Source organism: Labrus bergylta, chromosome 21 (assembly GCF_963930695.1).
Source record: "Labrus bergylta chromosome 21, fLabBer1.1, whole genome shotgun sequence".
NCBI lineage: Eukaryota > Metazoa > Chordata > Actinopteri > Labriformes > Labridae > Labrus > Labrus bergylta.
The window spans coordinates 17,901,025-17,920,372 of record NC_089215.1 but is presented as its reverse complement, the minus strand read 5'-3'; the positions used below and the strand labels follow the sequence as shown (position 1 = coordinate 17,920,372).

The following is a 19,348-nucleotide window of genomic DNA, read 5'->3' as shown; positions in this document are numbered from 1 at the left end:
ATTAAGATTCTACAAATGCCAACCAATGCTGGTGGTCTTGGCCTGCCCAAAAAACTTTTTTATAACTGGGCCTGCCATTCTCGGATAATTTGGGGTTGGCTTCGCTCATATCTTGACTCAACCTTCTGCATCGATTCCTGGGCCTGCTCGCCTTTATGTATGTGGGGCCTGATTAACTGCAAAAGGCAAAACGTTGCGAAAGAGGTCCAAGCTAACCTGATAGTTTACAATTCTGTGTGGCAGGGATAACGTTAGTTTCTCTGGGAGGAAGGATTTGGTCTCTATGCTGACACCTATCTGTGGGAATGCTGACTTCATCCCAGCTATTAGCAGCTCAATTTTGGAGTTTTGGAAGTCCAGAGGCATTAAGATTAGTGGAGATTTATTTAAAGATGGTATTCTCATGTCTTTTCAGCAACTTCAACTTCAGTATGGCCTTCCCAAGGAGCATTTTTTGGGGTACTTGCAGATTCGTCACTTTATTAGGGAGCTGAGTCTCCCCTCCCTCAACACTAAATCCCTAAATTAAGTACCCCAGAATCCTTTCTTATTAACTGCAAGAACTCCACCCATTTTATTTCCTCCTTATACTACTTGTTACAAGACACTTGTCCAATAAGCTTGTTTAATGTCCAGCGTAAATGGGAAAGGGACCTAGATAATGAGTACATAGAAGACGACTGGCAAGAAGCTTTGAATTGTATCAAAAATGTGTTTTCTTGAAATAGACTGAGGGAAACTCAATATAAAATTCTTCATAGATTATACATAACACCTTCCATCTGGAATTAGATGGACCCCGGCCTGTCACCACAATGTCTGAAATGTCTCAGAGAGAGAGGGGACTATATTCATCTTTGGCAGTGTAAATACATATCACAGTTCTGGTCCTGTAAAGCAAAAGAGCTTAGTGGCATATTCAAAACTAAAGTAACCAAGGATCCCGGCCTCTTCCTACTTGGCCTGCCATCGAAGTTTGTGTCTCTCCCCTCTCTTCAATTTAAATTGCTGGATAAACTGTTACTTTTGGCAAGAAAATGTATACTGTTGAGGTGGATCAAGGACAAACCTCCCACTGTTACAATGTGTACTTCCACACGAGAGGATTAGTGCAGTGCTGAAGGGCAATGGACAGTTATTCTTGATCACTTGGCAACCACTCATGGACTACCTCCCTGCAGAGAGTCTTGATTTATTGTCAAAAGGATTCTCTTACCTGAATTGGAAGCCCTCTGGACTGAATACGAGCACTGGACATTCCCATTCAGGCTGAGATTTAAATTGAATGGACTCTGGCAGATTAATAAAACCTTGAAGTGAGCATGATGAGGAAATGTGGTTTTTTATGTCCTATTTTATTTGCCTTTTATGGTTTTAATTTGATTGTCTGTTTTGGTTTGTTTTTTTGTCGCGGTTGATTTTAGTCCTTTTGGTTGTGTCTTTTAACTGTTATATTGTTTGAAAAATTCAATAGAATTGTGCTTGTTTTAACCACTGACAGTCTCACAATAGTATTAGCATTGTAGCTATGAATCATTTTTGTTCATTGTTGTTGTTGCTCTGTTCCTCTTTCTAAGCCCATCACAGTCTCAGCAGACGTGTTTTCATCATGAGTCTGGTCCTGCTCGAGGTTTCTGCCTGACTAAAGACAGTTATTCCTGCCGCTGTAACTTTGCTAAATGTTGCTTAGTGCTGTGCTCATGGTGGAGTCATGTTGGGTCTTTGTAAATAATATAGCAAAGAGTAAGGTCTTTTACCTGCTCTTTTGTAAAGTGTCTTGCGATAATAATTGCGATGAATTAGGGCTGTGCAAAAAAAGATTGATTGATTATTCTAAGTGTCTTTCAACATTCCAGAAAGGATCCCTTCAGAGAAAGTGCTCCTTGCCTGTACAACCTCCAGACTGCATTAACAAAAACCAACAATTTAACTTTGTAGAACATCAGAATCGCTCATTTACCACTGCATCTCTCTTCTTGATTATTATGTGTTTGTATGCCTTTAGTTAAGAGATTAGGACAGTGGATAGAGTCAGAAATCGGGGAGACAGAGAGTGGGGAAATTACATACAAGTAGCTGCAAGTCAGACTCCAGACTGGGCCGCCTGCCTGGAGCCTCTGTACATGGGAAGTGCATACTAACCACTAACCAATCTGAGATCAAGCCAGCGGTTGAGCTCAGACTTATTTGTTTATGTGGTAAAATCACTGGGTTTTTTTTAAATAAAGTTTGATGGCTCTGAAAGGAGCCATCAAATCAAATCTTAGTAGGCATCCCCTCTGTAATATTGGGAGATACTTGGAATAAAAATCTGACCCTTTCAGGGAAAAAATGTTGTACTTTTTAGTGGATGTACTTTTAATTGGGTGCTCTTGCCCTGAATCTTTATTTGCAGCCAATGGACCCGATCTTGTAGCTTCTTGCTCTACTAGAGCAGTTAAAATAATGTTTTCTACTTATTAGTGATGAAGAGCCCATGGCATGTAAAAAAAAAAAAAGGAAAGGGGCGGTACTTTCCATACAAGAGAATTTAGTGCTGTTGTGATTCACACTGTGCTACCACCAGGCTCACCAATTAATGTCTAATCCCTTAGAAAACACAACTCACCCAGAATGAAAGTTAACACATTGAACCTCAAGAAAACTCAAAGTCACATTAAAGATTTACGAGTCAGAATCAACTTTTATTGTTTATTGCTAAATATCCTGATTGGCAGATGCATTTTCTTTGGTGAATGCAATGCGCTTCCGTAGAAAAGAGGTTCAGAGCAAAAGTGAATCAGTCTATTTTCTTCATTATTTACATTTAGACGTGAATAAATATATTTTTCAATAGTTTTAAAAACAAAACAAAAAAGACAATTAAAACATTGCTGTGCCAAGTTACTGGAAGACTTTTATTTTGTAAACAATGTGTTCAAGGCTGAATTAGAGACATGAAAGATTTAAAACAGGCGGTCGTCACTTGTTTGTCTATGTTGGTTCTCATTTATCCAGGTCGTCATGGTAAATCGAAGCTTAATCCAAAGGCAACTGGACTAAGTTGAAGATCTTGAGCATGTTTCACCTCTCCTCCGAAAGGCTTCTTCAGTACTAAACTAACTGGTGGACAGAGATAGAAATGTAAGCCTCTGCGGATCTCTAGCTCCGTCCACCAGTTGCCCTTGGACTAAGCTTCGATTCCACTTATTTGGTTTAGCTTTGCATTCTAGTTGCCAGTTAAATAAGCTAAAAACATGACAGCTTATTGAAGTCGCTTTGTTCCTCGTACACAGTGCCCGTGGTGGAGAACCTTAGGTTCTTCCAGTTGAGAAGGTTACCGGGGGTGAAGCCGCTACCATCCATATAAAACCTAATTTCACACGGAGAGATGACTTTGTCCCACATGTGGACATCTGAAATTTCCCCAACAAAGGACTGACTCTGGTCAAAGCCTCCACCATAAGTATCTTGATCTTGACCCAAAATGATGCTGGGAACCCCTGTGAGAGATACTTTGGCACCCATGATTGCCCGAGGACTGCGCTTTTCGTTGACCCACAGAGCTGTCAAGCCACTGGTGGAGTCCCACGTCCAGCAGACAGAGTTCCATTCATTGATGTCATCGGGCAGTCCACTTATTTTGAGTGTAGCCCCATTGACGTGCAGTCTGTACACACCCACAGACAGCTTGAAGAGCAGGAAGGCGTTAGATTGAGACGGGATGTCCAGTGAGAACAGCGACTGAGCTCGGGTAAGTGACGAGAAAAACCTCATGCACATGGTCAAAACGGTGAGGGGCTGCTCAACGTTGGCAATGAGCTGAACAGAAGAAGTTGCACTTTGAACTGGGAAAGTAAAAACCTTCCCTGAAAGATCTGCAAATGAGCAAGAGATGACACGTGTTTAGGACTGATGGTAGTGGGACAATTAAGGTTATCAACATTTCTGATACTTTTTATATAACTTTAATATAACAAGATACAATACAGAACTTTAAAAAAAACAACTCAGATCTTCAGTCATATTTATATCCATGAGCCGCACTGATTGAAAGAGAGAGAGCACTGTCTGGATTGCAAAACTACTACCCTAACCCTTAACTTAGCGAATGTGATTGTGTAATTTAAATCGGTTGCAGGACATTGAATGCAGTTTTTGGTCCCAACTTGTAAGGCCTGTTTTTGTTGCCATGGCATCGAACACAGGTATCAATATTTGATTTTTACAGAAGTTTAAAATTCTGGTATCACAACAATGTCAAGCTGGTAATATTCAAAAAATTTTGAGAATTTAAAGAAAAATTCAGCTAATAAAAGAATTAAAAGCACACTTTACCCATACCGTAAATAATTTAAGGCAAAGGCTAAATTGTCTTTTAACGTGACACATTTTTGCTATAATTACGATATTTTATGGGGTTGCAGAAAAGATTAAAAATAGATTTCTAATGAATGTTATCCAACTGACAACCACTACAAACTCCAGACGAAAGATTACACTAAAGAGATGAAGAGCTTTGTTGACGTCTCCATCAAACACTCCATTTTAAGATCAACTAGGTCTGTCTGAATAACTGCAGTGTGTAATCGCTCACCTTTTTCTTCAGCATGACCAGCGCAGAGTACAGCCAGTAAGATCAGTAACTGTTTCATGTTTTCTGGGCCGGGATGTCGGACAGTTTCTTCAAACCTGAACCTGGAATGATTGTCCCCTGATCGACTTTTTTTTTTATTTATGGAGATTTTAAGGGAGGTGGAGGACGTTCTGGCCCATTGCATCAATGTTTATTCTTCATGACTCAATTTGACTGTTGATTAAAGGTGTGTGTGTGTGTGTGTGTGTGTGTGTGTGTGTGTGTGTGTGTGTGTGTTTCTGTCCTGAAAGCTCACATCTATAAGAGCAAGATCCGGCCTCGTAGGCAAAATCCTGATTTAATGAAAAATGTAATTAAATAATTCAGACTGATTTAATCTTAAGTGGAGCAAGGTCATAATGAAGATATCATGTGAATGTTAATGTCATGAAACGTCTTGTTACATTTATAACATTCAGGATGTCTCTGGCTTTGATAACTGTTGGAAATATTTGAGGTGATGTAAGTAAGAAACAAGACAAAAATATATAACAGGTTTAGTCAATTTTAAATGAATCTAGATATTTTAGTGTAAAAATTCTACAGATTACCTTTCAGCTTCATGTTAATCTATTTTTTTGGAGTGTCTTTGTTTGAATTCGTTGTTTGACCCCCAAAAATATAGCGGATGTTACGTCAGGATTTACAGACAAATGCAGCTCCTGCAGCGTTGCTACAGTAACAGGATTAGCAAAGAGTTTAGGGAAAGGTGAGAGGAAACATATCAAAAACTAACAAACCAGTCATTGAACTTTCCACAGACAGGAGTGTCTGTTTGAAACCAGCACAAGAATCTGATATGTTGGACAGTGTCAACCTGAGGGACTTTTTATCGGTATGTTAAATGTGTGCATTGGTTAAAGGAAGGGGCGGGACGTCAAATATGTGGTTCCACTAGCCATATTCAATCTGCACATTATCTGGCTCCAAAATACATCACCAGCACAATATGTCAGCTCCCATTCAGGGGCATTTCTGCTTTACTTTATCCAACAGAAAAAGACTAAGAGCATTGTCCATAATAATAGAGAGTCTGTGGTCCGGTGTGCTATGAGCTGTTGTGTGTTTTTTGTGAATTACTCAACACTTTAATTCACTGTTGAGCAACTTTGGAACTTTTGACCATATCAGATTTGGGTGCTTTTGGCAATGAGTAGATAGCAGCCTCTACAGTAAACATGTTTTGTTTGTTGTACCTTGGTTGAATATTACTGTAAACAAGGTTTGTGTTATCTGTGAGTCACTGGAACATAACAAGGTCTGTAGGTTTACAAGCAAATCAGTGAATCATTTCCACAGTGGTGCACTGATGTTAAAGTGTTTTATTACAACAACCTTTCTCATGTCTGAACTCAAACTGCTTCTGTAACCTTACCAGCATGTGACAGAATAATCACATGACGTAAAGAATAGGTTTTATAGAAAGTGCATCGTCTGATTGGCTGTGACTTCTGCTCGAGACAGCCGCTCTCGGGCTCTGATTGGACCGCAGCCCTTGTGTGAACCCCCGCTTCCTGGTTGTCTGCAAATGGACAATTTAAGTTGTTTTTAAACCTGCGCTCCGGTGGGAAACTGGCCCCCCGTTTGACTCGGGATTGAAAATGTCACCCAGAAGTAGCCCGGTTCTGCTCGTCGTGCTGTGTCTAGTCGTGGCCGCCTACTGTAAGTTTCCTTCTCTGGACCACATAAAACCGAAAGCCAGCAACAAGGTTCAGGGGAGAGCAGTGGTGGAGCTGCTGAAGCGTCTTCTCGGGAACAGATCCACGGAGTTCATAGTGTTAGTCAACAGGAGCCTTTCCAATGACAGCCTGGATGTGTGTGAGCTTAGGTCCACTAGAAACAATAAGATATTCGCGACTGGCAGCTCGGGAGTGGCCGTGGCTTCTGGGATTTACAACTATTTGAAATATTTCTGCAACTGCCATGTTTCCTGGTCCGGGGACCAGCTGGACCTCCCCCGTCCCCTGCCGAGGCTCACCGGCGTTTTGCGTATCAACACCCAGCACAGGTCAGTGTCACACCGGGACTACACCGGGACAGTTACCCTCCATGCACAGAACCAGCAGCTGCTGCTTTTTAATTCGGCTTACACCAAGCTGAGTTTCTCTTAGTTAATAAACTATCATTCATGTTCACTGACGATATGCAAACTTACTTTTTTTTATTCTTTTCAGTTAAGGATTCATTGTATAGGCCAGGGGTTGGCAACTGGCGACCCGGGGGCCACATGCGGCCCCCATCAACCCTCAACGTGGCCCTCAGGTTCATTTTTTTACACATCAGTTAATTGGAAACATGAAGAAAAACATGACGAAATCTGCCATGAAGTCGTGAAAACCAGAAATATGTCCATAATGATATTTGATCACTGGTATATGTTGAGTTAATTTGAGATATGATTGACTGCAATCGTTTAATTTGGCCCTCTGGCAGTGAGAATTAAATGAATGTGGCCCTTGCTGTCCCCAAAGTTGCCCATCCCTGGTATAGGCTATAGAAAAGAAAAAGTAACCTCTCTGCAGCGGATAGATTATATCTACGGAAGCCCTAAGAGGACATTCATAGGCCTACATACATTTAATTTTTCTCTGCTTTCCGTGATTAAAAGAAATAAAGTAAATTTGGGTTATTTTCTCGTGATCTCAACTTATTTGTCCTAATTTCTCAGGATAAAAATTCCAGATTTGACATGATCATGACTTCCATCCATCCATTATCTATACTGCTTTTTCCCGTTTGGGGTCGCAGGGGGGGGGGGGTCTGGAGCAAATGCCCATGAGTACAACCTGGTCAATCACAGGGCTGACACAAATACTGTAGACAGCCACACTCACATTCACTCCTACGGGCAATTTAGAGTCACCAATTAATCTAACGAGCATGTCTTTGGACTGTGGGAGGAAGCCGGAGTACCCGGAGAGAACCAACGCATGCAAAGGGAGAACACAGAGAGGCCCTGTCCCATGAGAATTCGAACCAGGAACCTCCTCGCTGTGAGGCTACAGCGCTAACCACTGCTCCACCGTGCAGCATGATTATGAGTTGATTTAACACATTTTCCAGAGATCTTGAGAAATTAACTCATTATCACGGGGAAACCATCGTTGTTATCCTAAGACAGGGGGGTCCAAAGTGCGGCCCAAGGGCCATTTGCCGCCCATGAGGGGATTTTTTGCAGCCCGTGACTTCAAATGAAGAATCAGAAGATTTTGGCCCGATGCCTTGATTAAGTTTGGCACATTATCTTATTTTTCTTTTTCATGTTAACAAGGGCTGAACAATATTCCTAAAATAGAGAATGTTCAGTTACATATGTTGTTGTTTTTTTAAATCTACAGCTTTTACTATTTTTCACATTTTTTTGTAAACTTTGTTTTTGCAAACAAGCGGACTGTTGTTTAAACATTTAATGACCTGAGCTAAATGCAGAAAGCTTTTCCAAACAAATGAACCACGTTACAGGCCTGATTCTGAGAAAAAAAAACAAATAAAGTAGAACGAAGAAATCAAAATATTTGATTTCCTTTTATTAAAGGGCTTCTTTAGCGAGCCTTTTGATTCTGATCTACAAAGCCTTACTATTTTTTCAACTATATTTTAAAAAACAAAACCTGTGGCCCGCGAGCGATTCTAACACGACAATTTTGGCCCTCAAGAAAAAAAGTTTGGACACCACTGTCCTAAGAAGACACAATAAATAGGTTGAGATCTCAAGAATACACCCAGCGTTTACTTATTGTCATGGGGGAACGGAGTAAAATAAGATGTATGGATGTACGGTATGTCCGCTTAGGGCAGGCGTTCACAAACTAATCTGCTCGCAACCCCCAAAATAAGTGTGTGTGTAAAAAGATCAGCAGACACATACGTTGCTGCTGCCATGTGCAAACTTTTTTCAGATATTTTTACAACAATTTTACGACCATTTTAAAGTATTTTAAATCTTATTTTTTTTGGATCGTCTCTCACGACCCCCCTATTGGTTGCTTGACCCCCACTTCGGGAACCACTGGCTCAGGGCTTCTGTAAATGAAACTATTAACTCAGTGATGCACATGATTTTTTTTTTTCCTTTGAGGAAGTGCTTCTGAAACTGAAGTAAAATATCTGGAAACATTTTTTTTTTTAAATAAAAAGTTTTATTTTGAAAGAGGTTTATGAAATGTTTTGTAAAACACATGCTATTAATTAATAACAACCCACCAAAGTCAATGTTCATTTAAATTCTTTTAAAAATCCAAACAACAAATGAATGCATTTTATTTCAAACCAGTAAAAAAGCTTTCTCTAGTCAAAGGCAAAGAAGATCAGTGTGTCTGTTGTTTCTTTCTGACTTCTGTTGTATGACCTTTGGAATTTCTCTGTTGAATTACCTGACGGTGCACATTTCTGTACATCAGCAATGTATGTTGTTCAATGTTCTTTTCCCACCAAACCTGTTTCACACTGCTGTACACTGGATGTGTGCCAGCTCCTCTCAGCGGCAGCTTCAGAGCTTCACTACACAGTCTCTATTAGTCCTGTTAGAATTACTGAACGACCATGACAGCGTGTCATGGTCGTTGACGGGGAGATAGTTTGTATCAGCAGCAAGGAGCATTCTTTTTTTTAATGTTGCTCAGCGAATATACAAAGTACTTATATTTTGGGAGAGAGAGTACAAACAAACGTACAGAACATGAATCTATGGCATGTTGTGTTTGATTTCTATGATGGCAGTGTTTAGTGGGCATACCCCAGCTACCCCCCCACCCCTCCACCCCCCTCCACTGCAACACAACACAGCCAAACTCATGGGTGCATGATAAATGGAGCGTTGTCACACATTATTTTTCATTGTTTACTCTGAGCACTATGGACACTTGTAACACGGCCTGGCCCTTTAAAAGACCCTTCTTTTCAATTATCTGTTGTGCATTAGAGCCGCATCGGCTCACTTCAGTTATGTGATGTGCACAGTGGCTAGATTGAAAAAGCCACGGCAAGCATACAGTAGCACGGTTTAGTTTTCCCATGACTAATACTCTTATAGCAAGTATGGAGAGGTTTATGTTTTCAACCAGCTGAAGTTATATGACAGCTTCACTGACAAATTTCAGCTAAATGTCTTCAATATAAAGTGCAGTGGTGGACAGTAACAAAGTAAATGTACTTGAGTACTTTACTTAAAGGCAGGGTCGGTCACATTCGAAAAACTTTTCTGATTTTGAAAGTAGCATTCCCTCAGTGCCCCGTCTGCACCCAGCCCCTCCCCTCTGTGCTCCCTCAAAAGCCACGCCTCTCACTTACATGCACAAGCGCCATTGGTCCAGAAGCTGACCTCAGCTCATGCTTTGAGTGTTGGCCCAGGGGTAGAGAGACAGGGAGGCCGTGATTGGTTCATCAGATTGGCACCTCAAGGCAGACATTGGTCAAAGTTTTTACCAAGTTTTCTAGCTGGAATGTGCAACTTATTGCTCCAGCAGATGTCGCCCTTGAGCACCAGCATGAAACAAACAAACTTCTGTTTGGAGACACCTTTACTATACTGAATCCTCCGCTCTCTTACAGCGGCACACCTCCAACCCCTCCCTTTTCGTTTGCATAAAGGAGTTATCAAATTGGAACGCACCATAATTAAGCACTAAGCGCAAGCTGCAGTCCAAATTCTCCTCATCTCAAGCTGCCTTGTTGTGTTAGCAAGCTAATAGTAGCGCTCTTTAGTTTGCTCGTAGCTTCACATTGCATGTAAATTTACACGTAATGACCATGATCTAAAAACGCTTGCATGACATTCATGTAAGCGTTCTTCCTTTAAGTTTATTTTTTTGAGTGTCTGTGCTTCCCTTGAGTGTTATTTCTTTCTTATTCTTTCACTCAACTACATTTTAATGATAAATATCGTACTTTCGACTTCACTCCATTTCGATGTATATTCTCGTTACTCGCTGCTTTTGCTCTGGAGTCAGCTGTTGGATTTTCTTTTCTTTTTCTTAAATCTGACCAGAAAGACAATAAACTGTGTGTTGTCTGCGTTCGGTTTGTCTAAGTGGTGTTGCTGTACCTTTTACGTTGCGTGTCTCAATGGTTAAACATAGAGCAAACGCAGAGTGAATGTCACTCAGATCAGGCATTTCATTTAGTTGTAATAATTCTCCTCTGCTACAGCAGAGGAGGATGCACCTCCCTCTATCCTCATTTTTTTTTTCAAACCTGGCAAAGTTTCAGCGTATGGCTGTTCATCGTGAGCCTGGTTCTGCCCAAGATTTCTGCCTGTTAAAAGGAAGTTTTTTCCTGCCACTGTAACTTTTCTAAATGTGGTTTAGTGCTGTGCTCATGATGGATTAACATTGGGTCTCTGTAATATAACAAAGAGTAAAGTCTTTAACCTGCTTATTAGAGTGCCTGGAGATAACATTTGTCATGAATTGGAGCTAAAGAAAGAGAGAATAGATTCTCCACCTGAGCATACCAACAATTATTTCAGAGGTAAAAAGTTCACAGTTTACCCTCCTTATGGAAGTATAATAAACGTACTTACTTTTGGTGAGTGTATCTATCCAGAGGTACTGAGAGGTCTGCTCTCACCCCCCTCTGAAGAGGTGGGGTGAGAGAGGCTCACAGACTAGCATTCAACCGGTTACCGCAGCTGCGAAAGGGCGACATGGAAAGCCAGAACCCGCACAGGCACGTCCAAATAATCGCCCAAAACCAGAGTCAATCCCCAGGAGTGCGGCTCTTCCTCGCCGCACTTCGCTGAGTAGTCTTGGCTGCCATCACAAGTCAAAAGTGAAACTTACTTGTTACGTGACGTAATGCCCAGTTATCTAACATTTATCACGTGCATTTGTGAGCGCAGTGATGTTGTCAAAGTGGAACATTTGTAGCTTTATTCATCTCTAAATAAATAGTATGTGTTATTTTCGATCAGAGATGATTGAATGCGTGTCTCTAAAACATTTTAAAATAATAAAGAAAATTAAAAAATAAATTAAAAAATAAATGGTTTTCGTTTACTGATTTTTCCTAAACGGTTATGATTTACTAACCTGTTACACGTGTACACCCCTAGCTGCCCTTCCGCCCTATTCCGCTTCGTCCGGGTAGGGGGGATTGCGCAGTCCCGAAGGTCAGGCCCATTCGACTACGACCTCAGATCAGACGAGACTACCCACTGAATTTAAGCATATTACTAAGCGGAGGAAAAGAAACTAACGCAGAAATCCTTTGTCTCTTGTCCTTTTTAAAAAATAGAGATTTCATACTCATCATGGTAGTTGTTTTGTCATAGCCTTGTTATAGGCCTAAAATAAATACATACAGGTATTTGTTTTTACAAATTCTATGGCAAGTTTTCTGTTTTACTTATATAGCCAACTTTATAAAGCACAATTGTATCTGTCTGACAACTTTGAGTGGCGGCAGTGATGCGGAGGAATCTTTCTAAAAACGGCCGCACCCTCCATTGGTTGTATAGCGTGATTGTGGTCTACTTTTATTTTTATTTTTATTAATAAAAAAAAAAAAGGTTAAACGTGTACACGAAACAAATGACGTCGTGTAACCGTTCACACCCCTAGTTCCAGCGCTTCCTGGGAGATTCCAGAGTGACCGCTGTTCATCGGTCAGATGAGATGTTCTCTGTAGCATAGTATGGGAACACCACAGAGTAATGCTCTGCTTTCTTGCCAGTGTTTCATCAGTTGATGGCCAGCTGATTTGCCTCTAAGCTTCCAATTGGCTAATTGCAGTCATGCCGCCTTATTTAAGCGGTTCTAGCCTACCTACTCTTTATTGCTCCCTCTGCACCTCCCGTTATGCTGTGTCAGACTAAATCAGTGTCATGATGTTGTCACTGATGCCTGCTCTGTCGAGGTTTTGGCTGCTCCTCTCCGAGCAGTGGGGTTTTCCTTGAATGCATGGGAAGGGCAGTAATGTGTGCCATTTCTGACTAAGCATCCCTGAACCGAGCCATACCGCCAAATTTGAATAACTTCAAATAAAGTATTCTTTCTTTGACAAAGAGGTCCTGGCTGAACTTTATTTCTCTCAGGGAACTCCTTTGTGTTTCAAACGTACACAAAACACGTGAAAATATTCAGGGGGGGCTGTATGTGAACTCCAACTGCCAAACCCAAACTTTATCTGGAATACTTCATGCAAGCCCCAATTAAAATTCCTGCAAAAGGTCGGATTGATTCGATGTCAGAAGGAAGCACAAAATATTCAGAAAAATTCACCACGAAATAGCAGGAAGGGTCAAATCAGATACCTACTCCTACATAGGTCCCTGCCGCCCTGTTGGTGGTAACATATAAAGGAATATGTAACATTATTATGTTGAGAACCAATTGTAGTGTCGACCACCACTGGTGGTACTCTACCATTGGTTCTCAACGTGGGGTCCGGAACCCCCTGGGGGGGAACCAAAGATCTCAAGGGGGGCGCAAGGCTTTCTCTGCTCTGAGGTTGTCAAAATAAGATATGCACATGAACTAAAATAATGATTAAAAAACAGTTGAATAGTTTCATACGAAGGTCTTCTGGTAAGACCAAGTGAGAGTAGGTGTATTGTGATTTACCATTTTTGACAGAAATGGATCGCTTTTTTCCGTGTGGGTCCTTGGGGGGGTATCCAATGTTTCTTGGATACAAGTAACTCCAAAGAAAAAGGTTGGGAATCAACAAAAATTATTAGTCAATGGAGTCTGAGTGTTCTCTGCCTGCAACTACATTTCTTTATCCCCATGGTCTTCTGTAATATCATACTACAGTGACACATCTGTCCTAGGCCCACATCAACTTGATAAATCCATTGATTGGGCTCTTACAGTATCATTTCTTTTTGTTCTTATTTCATTCATCATATAACTATATTTGTGGTTCATATCTAGATTCCGGTATTACCAGAACGTCTGCACATTTAGCTATTCCTCTGTGTGGTGGGACTGGCCTAGATGGGAGAGGGAGATCGACTGGATGGCACTCAATGGAATCAATCTTCCACTGGCCTTTACCGGCCAAGAAGCCCTGTGGCAAGAGGTACGAACCCATCTCTACATATTCTGTAACAGATCTTACTTTTAAAATGATGAAATGATGATGTGCAACAACAACTCAGTCACTTGTTACATACCTTTAGGTTTATCGAGCTCTTGGGCTGAACCAGTCAGAGATCGAGGAGTTCTTCTCTGGCCCCACGTTTCTTGCCTGGAACCGAATGGGAAACATGTTCAAGTTTGGTGGGCCTCTACCACAGTCTTGGCATGTGAACCAGCTCTTACTCCAAGTAATGAAACCTCTATGCTTGTCAACACATTTAATCGCACTATGACATTTTTTACTTTGTTAGAATCAAACACTGAGAGAACAAACCTAAACTTAAGCCATTAGAATCGGTTGTCATTCCAATTGTTTGTGATAACTTTACATTTTCAAACGTAATTGCTGATCTCTTGAGACACAGTGATATTGCCGCAACAAACCACTAATACCCAAGTTGGCCAAGTAATCAAAACCCCATAGGATTTAAAATCTTGAAACGTTTCTAATAAAACTTCCATGCTCTGAAAAAAATCCTTCCACATGACATTTTCTGTCTTTTTACAGTTTAAAATCCTGGAGCGTATGAGGTCCTTTGGCATGATTCCTGTGCTGCCAGCCTTTTCTGGGAATATTCCCAAGGGAATCCTCAGGTGAACAACTGAAAATTGGCTCTATTTACATAATGATACATAATGTGTAGGGCAATTGGTAGGGATGTGCACCATTAGTCGACTAAATTATTAACACTGTTGCCCTCGATAGTTGGCACCCGATTTACTAGTCTGCTAAAGTAATTAAGTTGTACTAATTCAGGCGATCATGTCAGTCTAATGTTGTGTCTAAGCTGTTGTGCAGCTGGCAGTCACTAGTCGGGGCTATAGCCTTGGTAATTGGCTACTGCCATAACTCTCTACTAACAGCATTAGGCGTTCTTTTTTAATTCTGCACATAACTACTGTCTGCTATGGGAGAGTTTTTTCTGAGTGATGAGCCGCCGCCAGCACCGAGGGGCCACGCGGCCTCGGGTGCGGGGATCTCAACCGGTAATGATCCTTCCGCAGAAGTGTCTGAAATGTTGTCATTTAGAGACTGTCTGAAAATGTGAACTGTTCCCCCATTCAACCATGTTGCAGACTTTCTACCTCAACTCCAAGTGCGACCATACAGAACAGGAAGAAACAGTTCTTGTCTTTGACATTGTCCAACACAACTTTGTGAGAACTAATTTTAGCTCACCTTAACCTGAAGATATCTCAGTTCACCTAGTATATGTTTAAGCTAACCTGCTTGAGAAGATACAGCAGTGCTACAGTTGAACACAGAATTTATGGTCAAAGCCGTCTCTGAAGTGTTGCTTGTATTATTATTTTTAGGTTGTATCCAGAAGCCAATGTTACCCGACTGGGGCCTTGGGCTCATTTCAACTGCAGCTTGTCATGCTCCTACATCTTAGACCCTCGGGACCCACTTTTCCTCCACATAGGTTCCCTCTATCTGTCGCAGGTGGTAAAGCAGTTTGGAACAGATCACATCTACAACACCGACACCTTCAATGAGATGACTCCACCTTCATCTGACCTGGCCTACTTGTCTGCAGTCAGTCGATCAGTCTTTGCCTCGATGACGGCAGGTCAGTGCCTGGGTGTCTAACATCCTGTTTTAAAACTAACAGTGCCTGTGTGAATGCTGTTATTCTGGGCAACAAGTGCAATAATTGCCCTAGTTAGATTCCCCTTGGATGACCTGTTGTCCAACTCTATTACACAAACATACCCCCATTCCCTCATGCTCCCTGCTGGCCTTCATTTTCAAAACCGTCACCTTCTTGTCCCTCACTCAAATCTCTTTTTTTTTTTTGTCTCCCCAGTTGATCCTCAGGCAATTTGGCTGATGCAAGGCTGGCTGTTCTTCAGTGATGCAGTGTTTTGGAAGCCAGCCCGGATTCAGGCCTTGTTACACGGGGTGCCCCTCGGAAGAATGATCGTGCTGGACCTGTTTGCAGAGACCGAGCCAATTTTCTCCTACACCGAGTCTTTCTATGGACAGCCCTTCATCTGGTGCATGTTGCAAAACTTTGGGGGCAACAGTGGGTTCTTTGGAACAGTGGAGAGTGTCAATTCAGGGCCCTTCAAAGCCTTACATTTCCCAAACTCCACTCTTGTGGGTCTCGGTATGACACCTGAGGGAATTGAACAGAATCCTTTGATGTACGAGTTGATGACGGAGCTGGCTTGGCGCAAGGAGCCAGTCAACTTGTCCAGTTGGGTGTCGCTGTATGCAGTACGCCGCTATGGCAGCTCTCATAACAACTTGACCACGGCATGGAGGCTTTTGTTATCAAGTGTTTACAACTGCACAGTGCCTCATTACCGGAATCACAACCATAGCCCACTGGTACGCCGGCCTTCCTTTCGTATGAATACTGACCTTTGGTATGACCCTGCTGACTTGTACAAAGCCTGGAAAATGATGATTGAGGCAGCTCCATCTCTCATCTCCAAGGAGACCTTTAGGTATGATCTCGTGGATGTGACTCGGCAGGTCCTACAAGTCCTGACAACATCCTATTACAAGGATATCGTGGCGGCCTACCACAACCAGAAGCTGCCAGAGCTTCTGACTGCAGGCGGGGTTCTGGTTTATGATCTCTTACCTGAGCTTAATCGTTTACTGAACAGTGACCCCAACTTCCTGTTGGGCACATGGCTGGACCGGGCTCGATCTTTAGCCATAGATGACAAGGAGGCAGAGCTTTATGACATGAACGCCAGGAATCAGCTTACTCTATGGGGTCCCAGTGGTGAGATAATTGACTATGCTAACAAAGAGTGGGGAGGCCTCATGGAGGACTACTATGCCCAACGATGGGGGCTGTTTGTTCACACCCTGGTAGAGTGTCTGGACAGCGGACAACCGTTCAAACAGGACACCTTCAACCAGGCAGTTTTCCAGGTAGAACGGGGATTCATTTACAATAGCCGAAAATACCCAACCAAGCCTCAAGGAGACACTTACGAGATAGCCCACAAGATATTCCTCAAGTACTACCCACAGGCCTTAAAGACGCTATAGTGAGCAGGGACTATGCTTTGTAAAATCATGTCGAAAAACAAGTTGCAGCAAGAAGAATGTCGTCCCCCACCTTTTCCCCTCCGGTTCTTCATGGCTATTCCAAAACATTTTTTGATATAGAACATTTTACGGCCTGGGTTAACAGGAACAATCTGTTTTGCACTTGTAGTCAATTATGGATAGTTCTGCATGTTGGAGGGAAAAAGAAGGATTTCATTTAACATTCACAATGACCAAATATACCCATACATTTTTTTGTAATATAAGAAAAGGAAAGAAAGATGGTTGGCCAAGCCAAGCATCAATAGATAGGATGAGAGGGGGCATTGTAAAGCAGTTTCCACCAAGCCGCAACATCTATTGTTGAATAATGAAGCCAATGCAGTATGAGAAACTGCAGTTAACTGTGCTGTTGCTTGCAAAGAAGCAACGACACAATTAACAACACGTCAGGTGGGCATTGCAGTTTTGAAAACTGTCATGTCAGTCATCAGTTTGAAGTTAAAGACTGCTATGCTACTTCCAGAGACAATTTTCACATCCAAACAAATGCTCTCCTCCAAGCTCAGCTCCAACATGTCTTTACTCCACAATAAATGTGTAGTGTATGTTGGAGCCATGGATGGATATAATTGTCTTTTGTGGTATTTATTTAGGGTTGAGGTAGTCTGTTATATATTGGTGTTTTGGGTTATTGATTATTATATCATTTATCAGGATTGTGTTGAGTGGGGGGATGTCGGGTCACATGGGTATGGTCGGAGATGTGTTGATTTAACTCACCTGTTCATTTTTTGTTCTCAGTGGAAGAGAGGGGGTCAGCTGGGTTTGCCTTATTTTTTGTTGACTGCTATTGTTTCTAGTTCACTGTGATTATGAGTTAATGCACGTTATTATAAGTTAAGTTGATTATCTTTTTTACCTTTAAAAAAAAGTCAAATTTATTTTTACGTATCACAGTATTTTTTGGAAGCGCGTCGGACAGATATATTAGGCCCAACCTTAGCCTCTCAGCGGCTTCATCTTCAGGAAAGCCGCTATAGTGTATATTAGATTTTTGCCATATTAATGTCCAGAATGTTGCATAGTGTCTTTAATCGGGAAAATTGTGTATTTTTCTTGGCAGAATAATTGACAGTGGTGTGTGCCTTGTAAACACTAGGGCCCGAGATATTTGGTGCCGATATCGATATTAGGATAACGATATATCGGCTGATATCTTTCTTAGATTTATCTTCAATCTGTACAGATGGATACATATAGATTTAGATATATACTGGTACATGTTTTGCGTTGTTCCCTCAAATGCAGTTATCAAACACTTGTAGAAAAGATGGTCACTCAACTTGAAAGTAACTGCGCATGTTTGTACATGCATCACCGCTTAACACTCTGGAGAGTGATAATGCTTGCTGTAATCCATATAGCACACTCTCCTGGTAACAGAACGAAAGAGAAATGCTAGTGTAATACAATGATATACCGGCACACATCTGTGATAAAATTAGCCGATACTGGAAATGCTAGTATCGGCCGAAATTATCAGCCGGCTGATTAATTGGTAAAAGTAATAACTACCAAGCAGTATGGATGTGTTTGATCTTTCATAGCAATTTTCTACTTAACTTGAAATTCAATGCTGATTTGTTCAGTGAGACTGGACCATGACGCAGCAACATTTTTTAAGGTTTTAGGAAATATGATTCTCTGAACAAAATGGCTCATGGTGCACCTTAGATGATATTTTTTTTGCCTTGTTGCTACAGGATTTTTCAAACTTAAAAAATATATTTTTGTATGGATTCATAGATGTCATATTCGGGGAAAAATGTCGATTTTTAAGAGTCACATTGCATTTGTAAATTAAGGAAGTAAAAGGAGGACATTGTTCTTTATTTTCAGTCTAAATATAAACAAAATGTTGATAACTTTCAATATTAATGCCGTGTAAGTGAGGAAGTCATACAAGAAATAATTGTTGGGACTTTTATTTTATTCTCAGCAATTTAACTTTGTTCCTAAAATGCAAAACAAATCAAAGGTTTTTGGCATCATATTTTCCCTTATCTCTGAACATATCACTGAGATTTTTTACTGTTTTTCTTGACATTATGATTTGATTCTCCTCTTATGTTTTTATTAGCATGGCCCCTATAATCTTCTGTTTACTGTTGTGTAGATGAGATATTTCTTTTTTTTTTTTTACAGATATAGTTTTAGTAAAGAACAATTAAAATACTTTGCCAGGATTATGATTATTTCTTTGTTTTAGCGGTCACTACATCTTACGTTCACAATGTGCCAACCAACACTTCATGATGCACAATATTTGTGTCCTTTTGTACAAATGTTTTTTTAAATGTATTATGTTCAACTGAACTGTGATTCTTAATCTCAGGCATGTCATAAAAGTCTTACGGCTATGTGGCTAATACAATTATTTTATTCTCTAGCTCTGTGTTGCGTGTGTTTGCTTTGTGTGCATGAGATCAGGATCTCATAATTACAAAATCCTGAACTCATAATTATGAGATCCTGGTCTCGTAATTAGGAGATAATGTGTCTAATTATTTTTCTTTGGTGAATGCAATGTGCCGCCGTAGAAATCAACCTGGTAACTACTACATGTATCCATTA

General features: G+C 41.0%; 2 protein-coding genes across 2 annotated transcripts; one reads left to right on the top strand and one right to left on the bottom strand.

Annotated features, from left to right (window-relative positions):
- Positions 1-2,710: 2,710 nt before the first annotated feature.
- On the bottom strand, positions 2,711-5,066 carry LOC109996945 (C-reactive protein-like). Its single transcript, XM_020651286.3, has 2 exons — positions 4,577-5,066; positions 2,711-3,857 (listed from the first exon to the last, which is right to left on the bottom strand). Exons 1-2 carry the CDS (start codon positions 4,758-4,760, stop codon positions 3,229-3,231), a joined length of 813 nt encoding a protein of 270 aa, XP_020506942.2. The 5' UTR covers positions 4,761-5,066; the 3' UTR covers positions 2,711-3,228.
- A 996-nt stretch (positions 5,067-6,062) lies between these two features.
- naglu (N-acetylglucosaminidase, alpha) lies at positions 6,063-19,163 on the top strand. Its single transcript, XM_020651288.3, has 6 exons — positions 6,063-6,623; positions 13,489-13,636; positions 13,737-13,883; positions 14,204-14,289; positions 15,013-15,269; positions 15,507-19,163. The coding sequence occupies exons 1-6, from the start codon at positions 6,217-6,219 to the stop codon at positions 16,709-16,711; spliced, it is 2,250 nt and encodes a 749-aa protein (XP_020506944.2). The 5' UTR covers positions 6,063-6,216; the 3' UTR covers positions 16,712-19,163.
- The last annotated feature ends 185 nt before the right edge of the window (positions 19,164-19,348 follow it).

Excerpts from the sequence above, each read along its gene's own strand:
- naglu (XM_020651288.3), top strand. The coding sequence starts at position 6,217 with ATGTCACCCAGAAGTAGCCCGGTTCTGCTCGTCGTGCTGTGTCTAGTC. Across the intron at positions 13,884-14,203 it reads TGAACCAGCTCTTACTCCAA|TTTAAAATCCTGGAGCGTAT; the intron begins GTAATGAAACCT and ends GTCTTTTTACAG. Across the intron at positions 14,290-15,012 it reads ATTCCCAAGGGAATCCTCAG|GTTGTATCCAGAAGCCAATG; the intron begins GTGAACAACTGA and ends TATTATTTTTAG.
- LOC109996945 (XM_020651286.3), bottom strand. The coding sequence starts at position 4,760 with ATGCAATGGGCCAGAACGTCCTCCACCTCCCTTAAAATCTCCATAAAT. Across the intron at positions 3,858-4,576 it reads TGGTCATGCTGAAGAAAAAG|ATCTTTCAGGGAAGGTTTTT; the intron begins GTGAGCGATTAC and ends GCTCATTTGCAG.